The 16,947-nt window shown below is 52.3% G+C and overlaps 1 protein-coding gene across 1 annotated transcript; it reads right to left on the bottom strand.

The window, feature by feature from the left end:
- Positions 1–2,778: 2,778 nt before the first annotated feature.
- On the bottom strand, positions 2,779–14,985 carry LOC116954500 (uncharacterized). The gene is made up of 4 exons (XM_032975051.2): positions 14,863–14,985; positions 6,065–6,544; positions 4,945–5,075; positions 2,779–4,442 (listed from the first exon to the last, which is right to left on the bottom strand). Exons 2-4 carry the CDS (start codon positions 6,513–6,515, stop codon positions 4,206–4,208), a joined length of 819 nt encoding a protein of 272 aa, XP_032830942.1. The 5' UTR covers positions 6,516–6,544; positions 14,863–14,985; the 3' UTR covers positions 2,779–4,205.
- Positions 14,986–16,947: the final 1,962 nt, after the last annotated feature.

Here is a 16,947-nt window from a genome sequence, read left to right as displayed (position 1 = left end):
CACACACACACTCTCTACAACAGTGATGCGACATACACACTGCACACACACACTCTCTACAACAGTGAGGCGACATACACACTGCACACACACACTCTCTACAACAGTGAGGCGACATACACACTGCACACACACTCTCTCTACAACAGTGAGGCGACATACACACTGAACACACACTCTCTCTACAACAGTGAGGCGACATACACACACACACTCTACAACAGTGAGGCGACATACACACACACACTCTCTCTACAACAATGAGGCGACATACACACTTCACACAAAAACAGAGCCGCAGGCCGGGAGTTGAACCCCAGCTATTTCCTGCGAGGCGCGAACGTTACCACTGCACCCGCCACCCTGCCCTGAACAGATGAATCACTGTCGCCAATGAGATTGCCCCCTTGTGGGGTGTGGGGGTCCGCACCCACTTGAGTTACCTTCTCGTTTAAAACGAAATTAACTCTTAAAAAGTTCGGGAGGCCGACTCCAGCTGCGATCCCGGGCGTCGCCTTTGGAGGGCAGACACCGACCAGCTTGTTTCATCCCGTTCGGGGCGAATGGAGATTGTTTCAGCAGACTGTGAAAAGACCACAATCGTCCATATCCTTCCCATATCTGCCCCTCCACATACATATATATTTTTTACACATCCCATCGGCCTGGCGGCCTTCCCCCTGGGAGTGCGTCTTGAGCGGCGCTGGTTCAGCACCAACTGACGCTCTCGACCGGCTTCGACGTGCGGCGTCTCGTCAGCAGGAGAGGAGTCAAGCTCGGGTTGGTTTTCGCAGTCGTGCCACGAATCTTCCGTCCCGCTGTTTGGCGCGTCGACCCCGAGGGCTTCCCCGCACCTCCCCTGCCTCATCGAGAAGCTCCTCCCCACCCCACCCCCCCCACCCCCCCGCAGCACGTGTGCGGCACGAAACGTCGGACGCGTCGCCGTGGCGAACGGGACGGCGTGCAACGGGCGCGACGCTGCGGAGAAACGTCGCTGAAAGCAGCAGCGGCGACAAACGGTTTACAACGTTCGGTTCTGGTTTTCGTTTCGGATATCTAACCTGGGTCTTCTTCGTCATCGTTGTGCCTATGGTGAGTTGAAGAGGGGGGCCCGGAGGTCGGGGCGCGGGGGGGGGGGTGTCTGGGAGAGATGATGGGTGGGATGGGGGGGAACCCCCAGTAATCAACATCACTTTTGTTTCCTGACTCTTCTTGGAACTCGGAAGCCCCGGATGTTAGGCTGCTCAGATTTCCTCCATCCCTCCAGGAGTTTTCTACTCTGTGCCTCTTCTTCTCCACGGTCTGCCGCTCTTCCTCCTCCCTCCTTCCCCTCTTCATCCTCCCTCCTCCGTAGGAAAAAAATAATGATTTGCAGACCTTTGTCGATCCACTACTGAGTGAAGTCCTCCTACCCATGCTTTGTGTGTCATGAGTTTTATTTGACCATACGTCACCACGCTGGTCAGTGCGGGTTGGTGAAGAGAGGGAGGCCCAAGACCACACCTCTGATATTTATCGGTGACGGGGGAATCGAACTTGGGTATCTGGGTTCGTTTTGTAGTGCGCTAACCGCTATGCCGATACTCCACCCACAGCATCTATGGGTCACACCGTGTCCATCGGTCTGAGTGTGAGTGTAGGTCTCTGCGAGTGTATGCGTCACTGTCTATGTATCGGTTTGAGCGTGCAAGTCTGTGGGTCTCTACACCAGTCTGTGTGTCTACCGGTGTCCCAGTGAGTGCCTCAGATCGCCACAGCCCTTGGAATTGCACGGGGAAAAAAAACCACGTGTCCAATCCAGCTCACCTCTCTCCCTTGATCTCAAAATTATTCGTATCACCGAGGCTCTCACTTATTCCTTCCTCCTTAAGAGATGTTTTGCAATCTGTACGGATGATTGCGTTTGTTCCTCTCGCTCCTGTGCAGGAGGGCTGGTGACGGTTGATATGATCGGAACGATGAGGAATTTGCGTTTTTTTGTTCACGCGGAAAAGATGGTGGCGGAGGTGCCGGGGTCGGGGCGGGGGGGTGGTGATCGTGCGAGTGAGTTTTTAAAAGATGACACTTTCCTGCGGGTAAAGTGACGGTACTGTACCTTGTGAAATGCAATCATTCCAAACGAGAGCTGTGTTCCCCGTAGCAATAACGCCGTTTGTTTCCATGAATGGGTTTTCGTTTTTCGACCGGGCAGCAGCTGTGGCCAATTGTTTTCACTCCCACCAACACAGGACGGCTCAGATGGATAACGCTCCTTTTCTATAAATAAAGGATTACGTACGCAACCAGGTTGAGGGTGGTGACGGGTGGCGGTTTTGGTGTGGAGATTTTGGTGGTGGTGATTAAAATGTCAGTGATGATGATGGGTGGTGGTGGTTGCCATATTGCCAGCAGTGTTGGGTGGCATTGCTTTGTGGTGGATTTCAAAGTGATGGCATTAGTTGTGATGAAATTAAGTGGTGGTGGTTGTGAAATTGTATGCAATTATGTGGAACTTATTCCGCACCACTGTACGTAGCCAATTGTGCTAATCAGAGGTGCGGTTGAAGAACAAGAAACGAAATACAAAGCTCAGTTCTAAGTAAATGAGTTTTAAATCTAGATTTAAACGTGAATAGCTCCAGTGGCTTCCTAATATCGGAAGGAAGAGCGTTCCAGACGGCCCCTTGCATCTCTGTCAACAAAACCGTGTGTCGGACGAGTGACCCAAGGCGACGACACGCGGGGGGACACCGAAATCGCCGATACAAAACGACACGAAAGAGGTCGCGAGAGTGAGGATGCGCTTCACAAATCTTTTATTTTCATCGTGGAAATTCCAAAAGGGGCAACTGTGGTGGTCGGGCAACGCGCGGCCGCGCTTCGGACACGGGGAGAGAAGGAAAATGAAAACAACCGTGCTCGCTCGTGGATTACATCGCGCGCCCTGTTATACATAAACCACTCTTGTTGCTGCGGCTGGCTTCCTGAAGCGTGTGTGCCGGCGATTCCCGCTCACGCCGCTTTGCGGTGTCGCTTCCACGCACGCAAACAAAAAAAAACAGCCTTTGTTCCGGTCGGCAAATATGCGTTGGCGACGCCGGGTGCAAATCAAAACGCCATTCTTTGTTTTTTTTACCTTCGGGCCTGTTAGCGGTACGGAAGCCCCACGGCTATTGGACGAGGGCAAGGAAAGTTATATATTTTCAAATAATTATTTTTCACTACGTGGTTTTTATTTTTGTGGCTTCCACAAGTGTTGGGCAGTGCTTTGGTCAGTGTGTCAGGTGTTACCCAAAACAATGTTTTACTTTACAATTGTAGAGGTACATGGGTAAGGCAAGTACATGGGTAGGTGTATAGGTAGGTAGGCATACATGTGGCTCGATGTGTACGCGCATGGGTAACCTATTTTGTTTTACTATATTTTTTTATATTTTACCAGGTAAGGTCCACCGAGCTTATGTAGCTCTTTATTTTCAGAAGCAACATGGCCACAAATGGCAGCTCAGCTCAACGAAGTGGCTTATGTCAGGTGAACATTGATAGCTCCCAAATAGTCAAACGCGTGGAGGGGAAAACCGGAGGACCCGGAGAGAACTCCACACGATCACGGACAGAGAGAGAGACGCACACAAACTCCAAATATACAGCAGGCAGCGTCGGGATCGGGATCGAACCCACGACCTCCTGCATACCAGGCGAGGAAGATCTTGCCACCGCAGCGAAGTCCCTAAGAGCGACGCAACTTTTACCACGAAAGTTTTGTTTCGTGTCCGAGCCTCTTTTTTATTTTTTACGAAGAGCAATCGTGACCAAGAGCGTCGGGGCGGGCTCGCGATTTAAAAAAAAAAAAAGCCTGCCGTCGGCACCGACGCCCAATTACTCTCCCGCGGCAGGCCGAGGTAGGAGAGGTGCGGGCCCTGCCCCCCCCCCCCCCCGCTCAACCTGAGCGGGGTCGGGGGGCCGGAGAGCGTCGCTCGGAAGTAGCTCTAGGATATCCGCTTTCCGTGGGCCGTTGCTCGGTAACGAAGTCGGTCGTGGTGCTCGTGGCGAGGATTTTGCCCCCCGGACGTGACCCTCGGCTTTTCTCCGCGACGCCGGCGAAACCTTGGCGAGAAAAACAAATGGCTGGCGACAGAGGAACGGGGTGGGGGGGTGGGGGGAGCCGTTGCCGCCTTGGCGGAACACGCTAAGTGGTGGCGCCGTCCGCGGCCGATCCGTGGTCGTCACCGTCGCACGGCCGGGACGAAGTTGAAGAGGCAGGGGTTCGAGTTGGTTTCGGCCGCTACCGAGCCGGCGACGCGGCGCTGCAGGCCCACGGCGCCGTGGTTGGGGACGCTGAGGAAACTCCCGCGGAACGCGGCGCTCTCCAGCTCCGTGCCGTGCCTCCTGCCGCGCCGCAGGAACACGCAGCGCCACGACTCCTTGTCCAGCGGGCTCACCGTCTCGGGGCTGACGCACTCCTGGGGGTGTGGAGGGCAGGGAGGGTCACAGTGTGTGAGGTGGCAGCTCGGGGCACTCGCTCGGATCCTGCCCTTCCCCCCCCCCCCCCAAAACGTGCACCCAGCGGTTCAGCTGTGGCTCGGCTCGGCTCCGGCTCGGCTCTGGCTCGGCTCAAGGCAATGTCATAGAGCATGGCTAAGGCCAGCTCAAGTTGTTTAGCTGACTGTTGTTGTGTTTGTTTGCCCAGGAGAGCCGGACCCCCACCCCAGAGCGACGGCCGGGTTCGCAGGTCACGGTTAGGCTCGCCAAAACGCGCGAACGAGCCGGAACACGATATTATTATTATTATTAAAATGTTAAACAAAATACATTTACAGTCACACAAGTCTACTCGGACAGCATACCCACGGGGGGTGTGCCCCCCCCCCCTCTCCAGGGGTTTCCCCCCCCCCCTCTGGGGGTTCCCCCTCCCCCCGGGGGTTTCCCCGTTCCCCCTCCGGGGGTTTCCTCCTTTTAAAGCACCTTGAGCGTAACCGTGGGGTGCTCTGCAGGCGGTCCCACGCACAGCATCTTCTGACCGAAACCCAGCGACACGAAGTCGCAACCCTCGGTCGGGTTCGAGCTCTTGTAGCGGTACAGCGTGGCCACGGAGCCTGTGGGAGACGTGGGAGGAGGGAGACGTGGGGGGAGGATGTGGGAGACGTGGGGGGGGGGGGCGGGAGGGAGACGCGGGGGGAGGGGGCTAATGAGAACATAGTGGAGGAATCCGATGAGCCGTGAAGCTCTTTTACACAGACGTGCAGTCGGGGTGGGGGGGGTGGCGAGGTCGGAACGTAACAACAACAAATGACTGAGAAACACGATAGGAGCGCCAAGTCTTGCGCTGGGGGAGGGGAGGGGGGATTTGTGTGTTCGCCATAGATCGTGGCGAAGGTGAAGCCGCGGCTCCTCGCGACACTCCGCCGCCGCCGCGCCTGTGGATTTGCACGCAGCGCGCAATACCAACTCGACACACGAACACTCGTCAATAACACGGCCTTAAAATGGTAAACAATACAGACGTATAATAGAAGGGCCATTGCCCGGAACGTCGCTCTCGTGCATGTGTTGTTTCAGATTATTATCAACAATCCCCCCCCACCCACCACCAATTATTATTTTTTGGTACATACAAAAAATTATAACATACAGTACGTACATCAAGACTTCTCAATCATAGCTACTGGACGAATCCGATGAGCTATAAAGATCTTTTTCACAGATGTCCAGTACATCTCCGCCCACAACCTCCACCACCACCACCTCCATTCCACCACCATCACCACTACCAACCTCCATCACCACCTCCACCACCTCCATCACTATCAACCTCCATCACCACCTCCATCACCACCTCCATCACTATCAACCTCCATCACTATCAACCTCCATCACCACCTCCACCACCTCCATCACTATCAACCTCCATCACCACCTCCATCACCACCACCATCACTATCAACCTCCATCACCACCTCCATCACTACCAACCTCCATCACCACCTCCATCACTATCAACCTCCATCACCACCTCCATCACTATCAACCTCCATCACCACCTCCATCACTATCAACCTCCATCACCCCCCCCCCCCCATCTCACCGGGAGGCTGAGGAGCGTCGGGATAGCACTTCCTCGCCTCCAGGGCGGCTCCGCGTGCTGCGAGTACCCAGCCGTGCTCCTCGTTCACCAGCGCCACGACCTCCCGTGACGCCACCTTCAGACGCGTCGCCTGATGCTGCTGCTCATCCAGCTGCTGCTCATCCAGCTGCTGCTCCGCGTCCTCCACCCCTGGTGTCGCCTTCCCCACGCGCCCGTCTGCTTTGACGTCCATGATCTGGGCTCTCCTCCACTCTCTGTCGGGACTCCTCTTCGCAGGAGACGCGAGGAGCAGGGGAAGATGCAGCAGCAGCAGGAGCAGCAGCAGCAGCTGCGGTGTTGGAGTGGTCGCAGCGGTAGGGGCAGCAGGAGGAGGTTGCTGCGGCAGCGATCTGTGGCTGGGGTCCGACGGTAGTAGCCACGCTCCTCGCCTGGCACGTGTCGCCTTTATCATCTCAGTTCCCTCCTCCTCGCTCTCCACGCCTGCTGGTGGTGGATGGGGAGTGGTGGTGGTGGGGGGGGGTAGAAGTGGAGGTGAGTCACCGGCCCGGGCAGGCCCATGCGTGTCCTGCTGTTGAGCTTGTAAGCTGTGTGCAGGGAGCTGTGTGTGTAAGCTGTGTGCTGGGGGCTGTGTGAGTGTGAGCTGTGTTGTGTGTGAGCTGTGAGCGTGAAGCTGTGTGTGAGTTCTGTGTGTGAGCTGTGTGCTAGGGGGCTGTGTGATAGGGGCTGTGTGTGTGGTGTGTATGTGTGGGTTGTGTGTGTGTGCTGTGTGTGTGTGTGAGCTGTGTGTGTGAACTGTGTGTGTGATGTGTGTGTGAGTTGTGTGTGAACTGTGAGTGTGAGCTGTGTGTGTGAGCTGTGTGTTAGGGGCTGTGTGTGTGTGAGCTGTGTGTGTGTGAGCTGTGAGTGTGAGCTGTGTGTGTGAGCTGTGAGTGTGAACGGTGAGTGTGAACTGTGTGTGTGAGCTGTGTTAGGGGCTGTGTGTGTGAGCTGTGTGTGTGTGCTGTGTGTGAGCTGTGTGTGTGTGTGTGAGCTGTGTGTCTGCTTGTGTGTGAGAGATGTGTGTGTGTGTGAGAGATGTGTGTGTGCTGTGTGTGTGTGTGTGCTGTGTGTGAACTGTGTGTGCTGTGTGTGTGAGAGGTGTGTGTGTGCTGTGTGTGTGAGAGGCGTGTGTGTGCTGTGTGTGTGATCTTTGTGTGTGCTGTGTGTGTGTGCTGTGTGTGTGCTGCGTGTGTGTGTGCTGTGTGTGTGCTGTGTGTGTGCTGTGTGTGTGCTGTGTGTGTGGTGTGTGTGCTGTGTGTGTGTGAGGTGTGTGTGCGATCTGTGTGTGAGGTGTGTGTGTGAGCTGTGTGTGTGTGGTGTGTGTGCTGTGTGTGTGTGTGCTGTGTGTGTGTGCTGTGTGTGTGCTGTGTGTGTATGCTGTGTGTGTGTGCTGTGTGTGTGAGGTGTGTGTGTGAGCTGTGTGTGTGTGCTGTGTGTGTGAGCTGTGTGTGTGAGGTGTGTGTGTGTTTGCTGTATGTGTGTGATGTGTGTGTGTGCTCTGTGTGTGCTGTGTGTGTGCTCTGTGTGTGTGATGTGTGTGATGTGTGTGAGCTGTGTGAGCTGTGTGTGAGCTGTGTGTGTGTGCTGTGTGTGAGCTGTGTGTGTGCTGTGTGTGTGTGCTGTGTGTGTGAGCTGTGTGTGTGTGCTGTCTGTGTGAGCTGTGTGTGTGCTGTGTGTGTGTGTGCTGTGTGTGAGCTGTGTGTGTGTGCTGTGTGTGTGTGTGATGTGTGTGTGCTGTGTGTGAGCTGTGTGTGCTGTGTGTGTGATGTGTGTGTGTGCTGTGTGTGTGTGCTGTGTGATGTGTGTGTGAGAGCTGTGTGTGTGCTGTGTGTGTGTGTGCTGTGTGTGTGTGTGCTGTGTGTGTGCTATGTGTGTGCTGTGTGTGAGCTGTGTGTGTGTGCTGTGTGTGTGTGATGTGTGCGTGCTGTGTGTGATGTGTGTGTGAGAGCTGTGTGTGTGCTGTGTGTGTGTGTGCTGTGTGTGTGCTGTGTGTGTGCTATGTGTGTGCTGTGTGTGAGCTGTGTGTGTGTGATGTGTGTGAGCTGTGTGTGTGTGCTATGTGTGTGATGTGCAGCTGCCGGGCGTAGTGCTGGCCACCCATCCCCTCGTGTGCCGTGCCGGCCTTCATCTGTGATACTGGTTAATAATAACACTTGCCCCAATCGTATGTGAGGGCTATACGGGTGATCTTTGTTTTGTCTAGCGGCCTGCGTGTGTCAGTCTACCTGTGTGTCTATACACCGACATGCATGGCTACCTACCAGTCTACCTGTGTGTCTATACACCGACATGCATGGCTACCTACCAGTCTACCTGTGTGTCTATACACCGACATGCATGGCTACCTACCAGTCTACCTGTGTGTCTATACACCGACATGCATGGCTACCTACCAGTCTACCTGTGTGTCTATACACCGACATGCATGGCTACCTACCAGTCTACCTGTGTGTCTATACACCGACATGCATGGCTACCTACCAGTCTACCTGTGTGTCTATATACCGACATGCATGGCTACCTACCAGTCTACCTGTGTGTCTATATACCGACATGCATGGCTACCTACCAGTCTACCTGTGTGTCTATACACCGACATGCATGGCTACCTACCAGTCTACCTGTGTGTCTATACACCGACATGCATGGCTACCTACCAGTCTACCTGTGTGTCTAAATACCGACATGCATGGCTACCTACCAGTCTACCTGTGTGTCTATACACCGACATGCATGGCTACCTACCAGTCTACCTGTGTGTCTATACACCGACATGCATGGCTACCTACCAGTCTACCTGTGTGTCTATACACCGACATGCATGGCTACCTACCAGTCTACCTGTGTGTCTATACACCGACATGCATGGCTACCTACCAGTCTACCTGTGTGTCTATATACCGACATGCATGGCTACCTACCAGTCTACCTGTGTGTCTATATACCGACATGCATGGCTACCTACCAGTCTACCTGTGTGTCTATACACCGACATGCATGGCTACCTACCAGTCTACCTGTGTGTCTATATACCGACATGCATGGCTACCTACCAGTCTACCTGTGTGTCTATATACCGACATGCATGGCTACCTACCAGTCTACCTGTGTGTCTATACACCGACATGCATGGCTACCTACCAGTCTACCTGTGTGTCTATACACCGACATGCATGGCTACCTACCAGTCTACCTGTGTGTCTATACACCGACATGCATGGCTACCTACCAGTCTACCTGTGTGTCTATATACCGACATGCATGGCTACCTACCAGTCTACCTGTGTGTCTATATACCGACATGCATGGCTACCTACCAGTCTACCTGTGTGTCTATACACCGACATGCATGGCTACCTACCAGTCTACCTGTGTGTCTATACACCGACATGCATGGCTACCTACCAGTCTACCTGTGTGTCTATACACCGACATGCATGGCTACCTACCAGTCTACCTGTGTGTCTATATACCGACATGCATGGCTACCTACCAGTCTACCTGTGTGTCTATACACCGACATGCATGGCTACCTACCAGTCTACCTGTGTGTCTATACACCGACATGCATGGCTGCCTACCAGTCTACCTGTGTGTCTATATACCGACATGCATGGCTACCTACCAGTCTACCTGTGTGTCTATACACCGACATGCATGGCTACCTACCAGTCTACCTGTGTGTCTATACACCGACATGCATGGCTACCTACCAGTCTACCTGTGTGTCTATATACCGACATGCATGGCTACCTACCAGTCTACCTGTGTGTCTATATACCGACATGCATGGCTACCTACCAGTCTACCTGTGTGTCTATACACCGACATGCATGGCTACCTACCAGTCTACCTGTGTGTCTATACACCGACATGCATGGCTACCTACCAGTCTACCTGTGTGTCTATACACCGACATGCATGGCTACCTACCAGTCTACCTGTGTGTCTATATACCGACATGCATGGCTACCTACCAGTCTACCTGTGTGTCTATATACCGACATGCATGGCTACCTACCAGTCTACCTGTGTGTCTATACACCGACATGCATGGCTACCTACCAGTCTACCTGTGTGTCTATACACCGACATGCATGGCTGCCTACCAGTCTACCTGTGTGTCTATACACCGACATGCATGGCTATCTACCAGTCTACCTGTGTGTCTATATACCGACATGCATGGCTACCTACCAGTCTACCTGTGTGTCTATACACCGACATGCATGGCTGCCTACCAGTCTACCTGTGTGTCTATATACCGACATGCATGGCTACCTACCAGTCTACCTGTGTGTCTATACACCGACATGCATGGCTACCTACCAGTCTACGTGTGTGTCTATACACCGACTTGCATGGCTACCTACCAGTCTACCTGTGTGTCTATACACCGACATGCATGGCTACCTACCAGTCTACCTGTGTGTCTATACACCGACATGCATGGCTACCTACCAGTCTACCTGTGTGTCTATACACCGACATGCATGGCTACCTACCAGTCTACCTGTGTGTCTATATACCGACATGCATGGCTACCTACCAGTCTACCTGTGTGTCTATACACCGACATGCATGGCTACCTACCAGTCTACCTGTGTGTCTATATACCGACATGCATGGCTACCTACCAGTCTACCTGTGTGTCTATATACCGACATGCATGGCTACCTACCAGTCTACCTGTGTGTCTATACACCGACATGCATGGCTACCTACCAGTCTACCTGTGTGTCTATACACCGACATGCATGGCTACCTACCAGTCTACCTGTGTGTCTATACATCGACATGCATGGCTACCTACCAGTCTACCTGTGTGTCTATATACCAACATGCATGGCTACCTACCAGTCTACCTGTGTGTCTATATACCGACATGCATGGCTACCTACCAGTCTACCTGTGTGTCTATATACCGACATGCATGGCTGCCTACCAGTCTACCTGTGTGTCTATACACCGACATGCATGGCTGCCTACCAGTCTACCTGTGTGTCTATACACCGACATGCATGGCTACCTACCAGTCTACCTGTGTGTCTATACACCGACATGCATGGCTACCTACCAGTCTACCTGTGTGTCTATACACCGACATGCATGGCTACCTACCAGTCTACCTGTGTGTCTATACACCGACATGCATGGCTACCTACCAGTCTACCTGTGTGTCTATACACCGACATGCATGGCTACCTACCAGTCTACCTGTGTGTCTATACACCGACATGCATGGCTACCTACCAGTCTACCTGTGTGTCTATACACCGACATGCATGGCTACCTACCAGTCTACCTGTGTGTCTATACACCGACATGCATGGCTACCTACCAGTCTACCTGTGTGTCTATACACCGACATGCATGGCTACCTACCAGTCTACCTGTGTGTCTATACACCGACATGCATGGCTACCTACCAGTCTACCTGTATGTCTATATACCGACATGCATGGCTACCTACCAGTCTACCTGTGTGTCTATACACCGACATGCATGGCTACCTACCAGTCTACCTGTGTGTCTATACACCGACATGCATGGCTACCTACCAGTCTACCTGTGTGTCTATACACCGACATGCATGGCTACCTACCAGTCTACCTGTGTGTCTATATACCGACATGCATGGCTACCTACCAGTCTACCTGTGTGTCTATATACCGACATGCATGGCTGCCTACCAGTCTACCTGTGTGTCTGTATACCGACATGCATGGCTACCTGCCAGTCTACCTGTGTGTCTATACACCGACATGCATGGCTACCTACCAGTCTACCTGTGTGTCTATATACCGACATGCATGGCTACCTACCAGTCTACCTGTGTGTCTATATACCGACATGCATGGCTACCTACCAGTCTACCTGTGTGTCTATATACCGACATGCATGGCTACCTACCAGTCTACCTGTGTGTCTATATACCGACATGCATGGCTACCTACCAGTCTACCTGTGTGTCTATATACCGACATGCATGGCTACCTACCAGTCTACCTGTGTGTCTATACACCGACATGCATGGCTACCTACCAGTCTACCTGTGTGTCTATACACCGACATGCATGGCTACCTACCAGTCTACCTGTGTGTCTATATACCAACTTGCATGGCTACCTACCAGTCTACCTGTGTGTCTATACACCGACATGCATGGCTACCTACCAGTCTACCTGTGTGTCTATATACCGACATGCATGGCTACCTACCAGTCTACCTGTGTGTCTATACACCGACATGCATGGCTACCTACCAGTCTACCTGTGTGTCTATACACCGACATGCATGGCTACCTACCAGTCTACCTGTGTGTCTATACACCGACATGCATGGCTACCTACCAGTCTACCTGTGTGTCTATATACCAACTTGCATGGCTACCTACCAGTCTACCTGTGTGTCTATACACCGACATGCATGGCTACCTACCAGTCTACCTGTGTGTCTATATACCGACATGCATGGCTACCTACCAGTCTACCTGTGTGTCTATCTTCCTGTCTGTCTCTATGGCTACCTGCCTGTCTCTATGGCTACCTGTCTGTCTCTATGGCTACCTGTCTGTCTCTATGGCTACCTGCCTGTCTCTATGGCTATCTGCCTGTCTCTATGGCTACCTGCCTGTCTCTATGGCTACCTGTCTGTCTCTATGGCTACCTGCCTGTCTCTATGGCTACCTGCCTGTCTCTATGGCTACCTGCCTGTCTCTATGGCTACCTGTCTGTCTCTATGGCTACCTGCCTGTCTCTATGGCTACCTGCCTGTCTCTATGGCTACCTGTCTGTCTCTATGGCTACCTGTCTGTCTCTATGGCTACCTGCCTGTCTCTATGGCTACCTGCCTGTCTCTATGGCTACCTGCCTGTCTCTATGGCTACCTGCCTGTCTCTATGGCTACCTGTCTGTCTCTATGGCTACCTGCCTGTCTCTATGGCTACCTGTCTGTCTCTATGGCTACCTGCCTGTCTCTATGGCTACCTGCCTGTCTCTATGGCTACCTGCCTGTCTCTATGGCTACCTGCCTGTCTCTATGGCTACCTGCCAGTCTCTATGGCTACCTGTCTGTCTCTATGGCTACCTGCCTGTCTCTATGGCTACCTGTCTGTCTCTATGGCTACCTGTCTGTCTCTATGGCTACCTGTCTGTCTCTATGGCTACCTGCCTGTCTCTATGGCTACCTGCCTGTCTCTATGGCTACCTGCCTGTCTCTATGGCTACCTGCCTGTCTCTATGGCTACCTGCCTGTCTCTATGGCAACCTGTCTGTCTCTATGGCTACCTGTCTGTCTCTATGGCTACCTGTCTACCTCTATGGCTACCTGTCTGTCTCTATGGCTACCTGTCTGTCTCTATGACTACCTGTCTACCTCTATGGCTACCTGTCTGTCTCTATGGCTACCTGCCTGTCTCTGGCTACTTGTATACCTCTATGGCTACCTGCCTGTCTCTATGGCTACCTGTCTACTTCTATGGCTACCTGCCTGTCTCTATGGCTACCTGCCTGTCTCTATGGCTACCTGCCTGTCTCTATGGCTACCTGCCTGTCTCTATGCAAGAGCATACGGTGAAGGAGAGGCGGAGAGAGAGAAACATAACAAAGACAAAGATCCCCCGTGAAGCCTTAGCAGCCTTTTGGGTCAAGTGCTGTCAGCGAGCACTTATGAAGGGCGGCACCCACATACGACTGCCTTTGTCTCCCCAGTGTTGATGTTTACACACCTGTCAGAACAGGGCATGATGACCTCCCTATTCACACAACCCACACTGACCAGCGTGGTGAAGTATGGTCAAACAACTCGCACCGGCCAACACGGGATGGAGACAGACGCCTTCATCCAGCAGTGGATTGATCATGGTTCAAGTGTACCCATTTCACAATGTGTACCCATGTTACAAAGTGTACCCAAATAACAAAGTGTACCCATGTTACAAAGTGTACCTACGTTACAAAGTGTACCCAGTTACAAAGTGTACCTATATTACAATGTATACAAATCACTAAGTAAACCAATATCACAATGCATACACATCACTCAGTATACCCGTGTTACAAAGTGTACTCAAATAACAAAGTGTACCCACATTACAAAGTGTACCTCCGTTACAAAGTGTGCCCATGTTAAAAAAGTGTACCCATATCACAATGTGTACCCATGTTACAAAGTGTACTCAAATAAAGTGTACCCATATTACAAAGTGTACCTACGTTACAAAGTGTACCTATGTTACAAAGTTTACCCATATCACAATGCATACACATCACTCAGTATACCCATATCACAATATGTATCCATATTAAATAAATAAATCGCGGTAAGGCTCGCTGAGCAATGTAGCTCTTTTTCAGAAGCGACCTGGCCACAAATGATAGCTCAACGAAGTGGCTTTTCAACATCATCATCATCATCACGTGGACATTCATAGCAGCCAACCACTCTCAATGTGGAGGGTTAAAACCGGACGACCGGGAGCAAAATGCACGCGACCACGGGGAGAGAGCCACGCAGACTCGAAATACACAGCAGGCATCGTCAGGTTGGGGATTCGAATCCACGACCCCTCTCCCCACACGTAAACCTGGCGAGGTCGTTCGAATCTCGCCACCGTGGCGCCCAAAGTTGCACCAACAACATTACAAAGTTTTACCAAATTGTCTCGCGTTAAAGAGTGTACTCGCATTACAAGGTTGTCAAGCGCACGCTCTAAACGCGTCATCGTTCATCGTTATCAAAAAACGATGCTGTCCTACCGGGGCGGTGGTGGCTTGAATGTCGCTTGGGCGACGGTGGTTGGTTGGTGGTTGGTTGTTGGTGGTTGTTGGTAATTGTGGTTGGTTGGTGGTGGTGGTGGTGGTGGTTGGTAAATCGATAAAAAAAATTATTCGAGCGAATAACGGAGTGTCAGTCACTCCACCTCCTTTTAAAGAGGTCCCTGGAGTCTCTGCGAGAACTCCTCCCCTAAGCACCTCCCACGCAAGCGCCATCGGCAGCAGCAGCAACAACATCAGAAGCAGCAGCAACAACATCGTCCCCACGCAAACGTGGAAACTCCCACGCGTGTTGCAAACTTACCGCCGTGGACGTGAGTGAGATGTCGTGGACGAAATCGGTGCCTCTGTTGAGTCTGTGCCAACACCGGCGATGTCGTAATCGCGTTGAAGGGTGACGATGTTGAGTTGTGTGACCGCGTCTGGCCTTTTGTGCGGTTGCCCGTCACTTCTCGCGGTTTTGCGAGATGTTAACTACCTCGCCTGGTATGCAGGAGGTCGTGGGTTCGATCCCGACCCTGACGCCTGCTGCTGTATATTTGGTGTCCCTGTGCTCACACTTGCGCCCACGTGTCCCTGTGCGCCCACGTGTCCCTGTGCCCACACGTGCGCCCACGTGTCCCTGTGCCCACACGTGCGCCCACGTGTCCCTGTGCGCCCACGTGTCCCTGTGCTCACACTTGCGCCCACGTGTCCCTGTGCGCCCACGTGGCCCTGTGCTCACACTTGCGCCCACGTGTCCCTGTGCGCACACGTGTCCCTGTGCTCACACTTGCGCCCACGTGTCCCTGTGCGCCCACGTGTCTCTGTGTGACTTTGCGGGAGCGAAAACCGCGATGCGAGTTCGATTCCCGCCTCCGACCAACAACAACAGCAGCAGCAGTGGCGAATATCCGAGCCGGCCTTTGACCTTCCCTAGGTCGACTCGGCCTCAAATGACTAGCCCAGTGCGATGTGTAACCTCTGAGTTGTGATGTAATCCGGGTTGTCAAGTTGCGTGAGCGACGGCGTTCGGCGGAAGGCCTTCATCCAGCAAAGGATCGATAATGACTCACGATGATAGTGATCAACGATTGGTGGATGTTGATGATAATTACGGCGTTGTACCTGGCTGATGATGATGATGGTGGTGGTGGCAGTGCCGGATGAAGCTAGTGCGGGGCCTGTAGCATTTGTTATGAAGGGGCCCTAAATGAAAAATAACACAAAAATATTAAAACATAAATGTTAACTTGCATAGTAAAGTAATTGTATTTTTTTTCATTTGGCATACAGCCAGATAATACGACAAATCGCTAACCTTAAACACTCAGTCGTTCATAATAGTCAAAGGCGGTATAGTACTATAGTAATAGGGCAAGTGCAGAATCACTGAGCCGGAATTGATAGCTTGAAATAATTTAGCACGGGGCCCTTGAAAATGCGGGGCCCGTAGCTCCACATGTAGCTCCACGTATAGCTCCACGTGTAGCTACTTTTGCTCCAAGGATAATCTGGCACGGGGTGGTGATGATCTGGCTGCTGCTTCTGCGATAATAATTATAATAATTTACATTTATAAGCCGCATGTCATCCAAGGATCTCAATGCGCTGTATGTTGAATGCGTTTTTTTTTATATATCACAAGCACTGGATGAATATATGATGAATAACATACGATTAATATGTTTGTGTGTGGAACAATCTTAGCATTATTTTTTTTTAAAGCACAGCTGCAGAGCACAGGGCCCAAAAGACCCAACACGTCATGCGATTATCCAAGACCAGCGCTAAAAGATCAATGTTGCAATAGACATGAATGAAGCACGTGTCTTGCACTGAGCGAGATTATATCGGAACGACATGGCTAGCAGTGCAGCGGGGGGGGGGGGGGGGTCTGCATCTCCCACCTTGCCTGGCGCACGAGGGGGGTGAGATCTTTGTCTCCGCTGAGTGTACGTGTGAGTGTGTGTCTCTGTCCCACATGTGGGAAGCAGTGTCCAGCAAAACAACCCCCCTTCCTCTTCTTCTTCTTTGGTTCTTTCGGTAAAGTCACCACGTAGAATGAGAATAAAATAATGAATTGAT

This window comes from Petromyzon marinus, chromosome 55 (genome assembly GCF_048934315.1).
Source record: "Petromyzon marinus isolate PM22_M1 ecotype Great Lakes invasive population chromosome 55, UKy_Petmar_22M1.pri1.0, whole genome shotgun sequence".
NCBI classification, from domain to species: Eukaryota; Metazoa; Chordata; class Hyperoartia; order Petromyzontiformes; family Petromyzontidae; genus Petromyzon; species Petromyzon marinus.
This window is presented reverse-complemented; position numbering and strand designations above follow the sequence as displayed.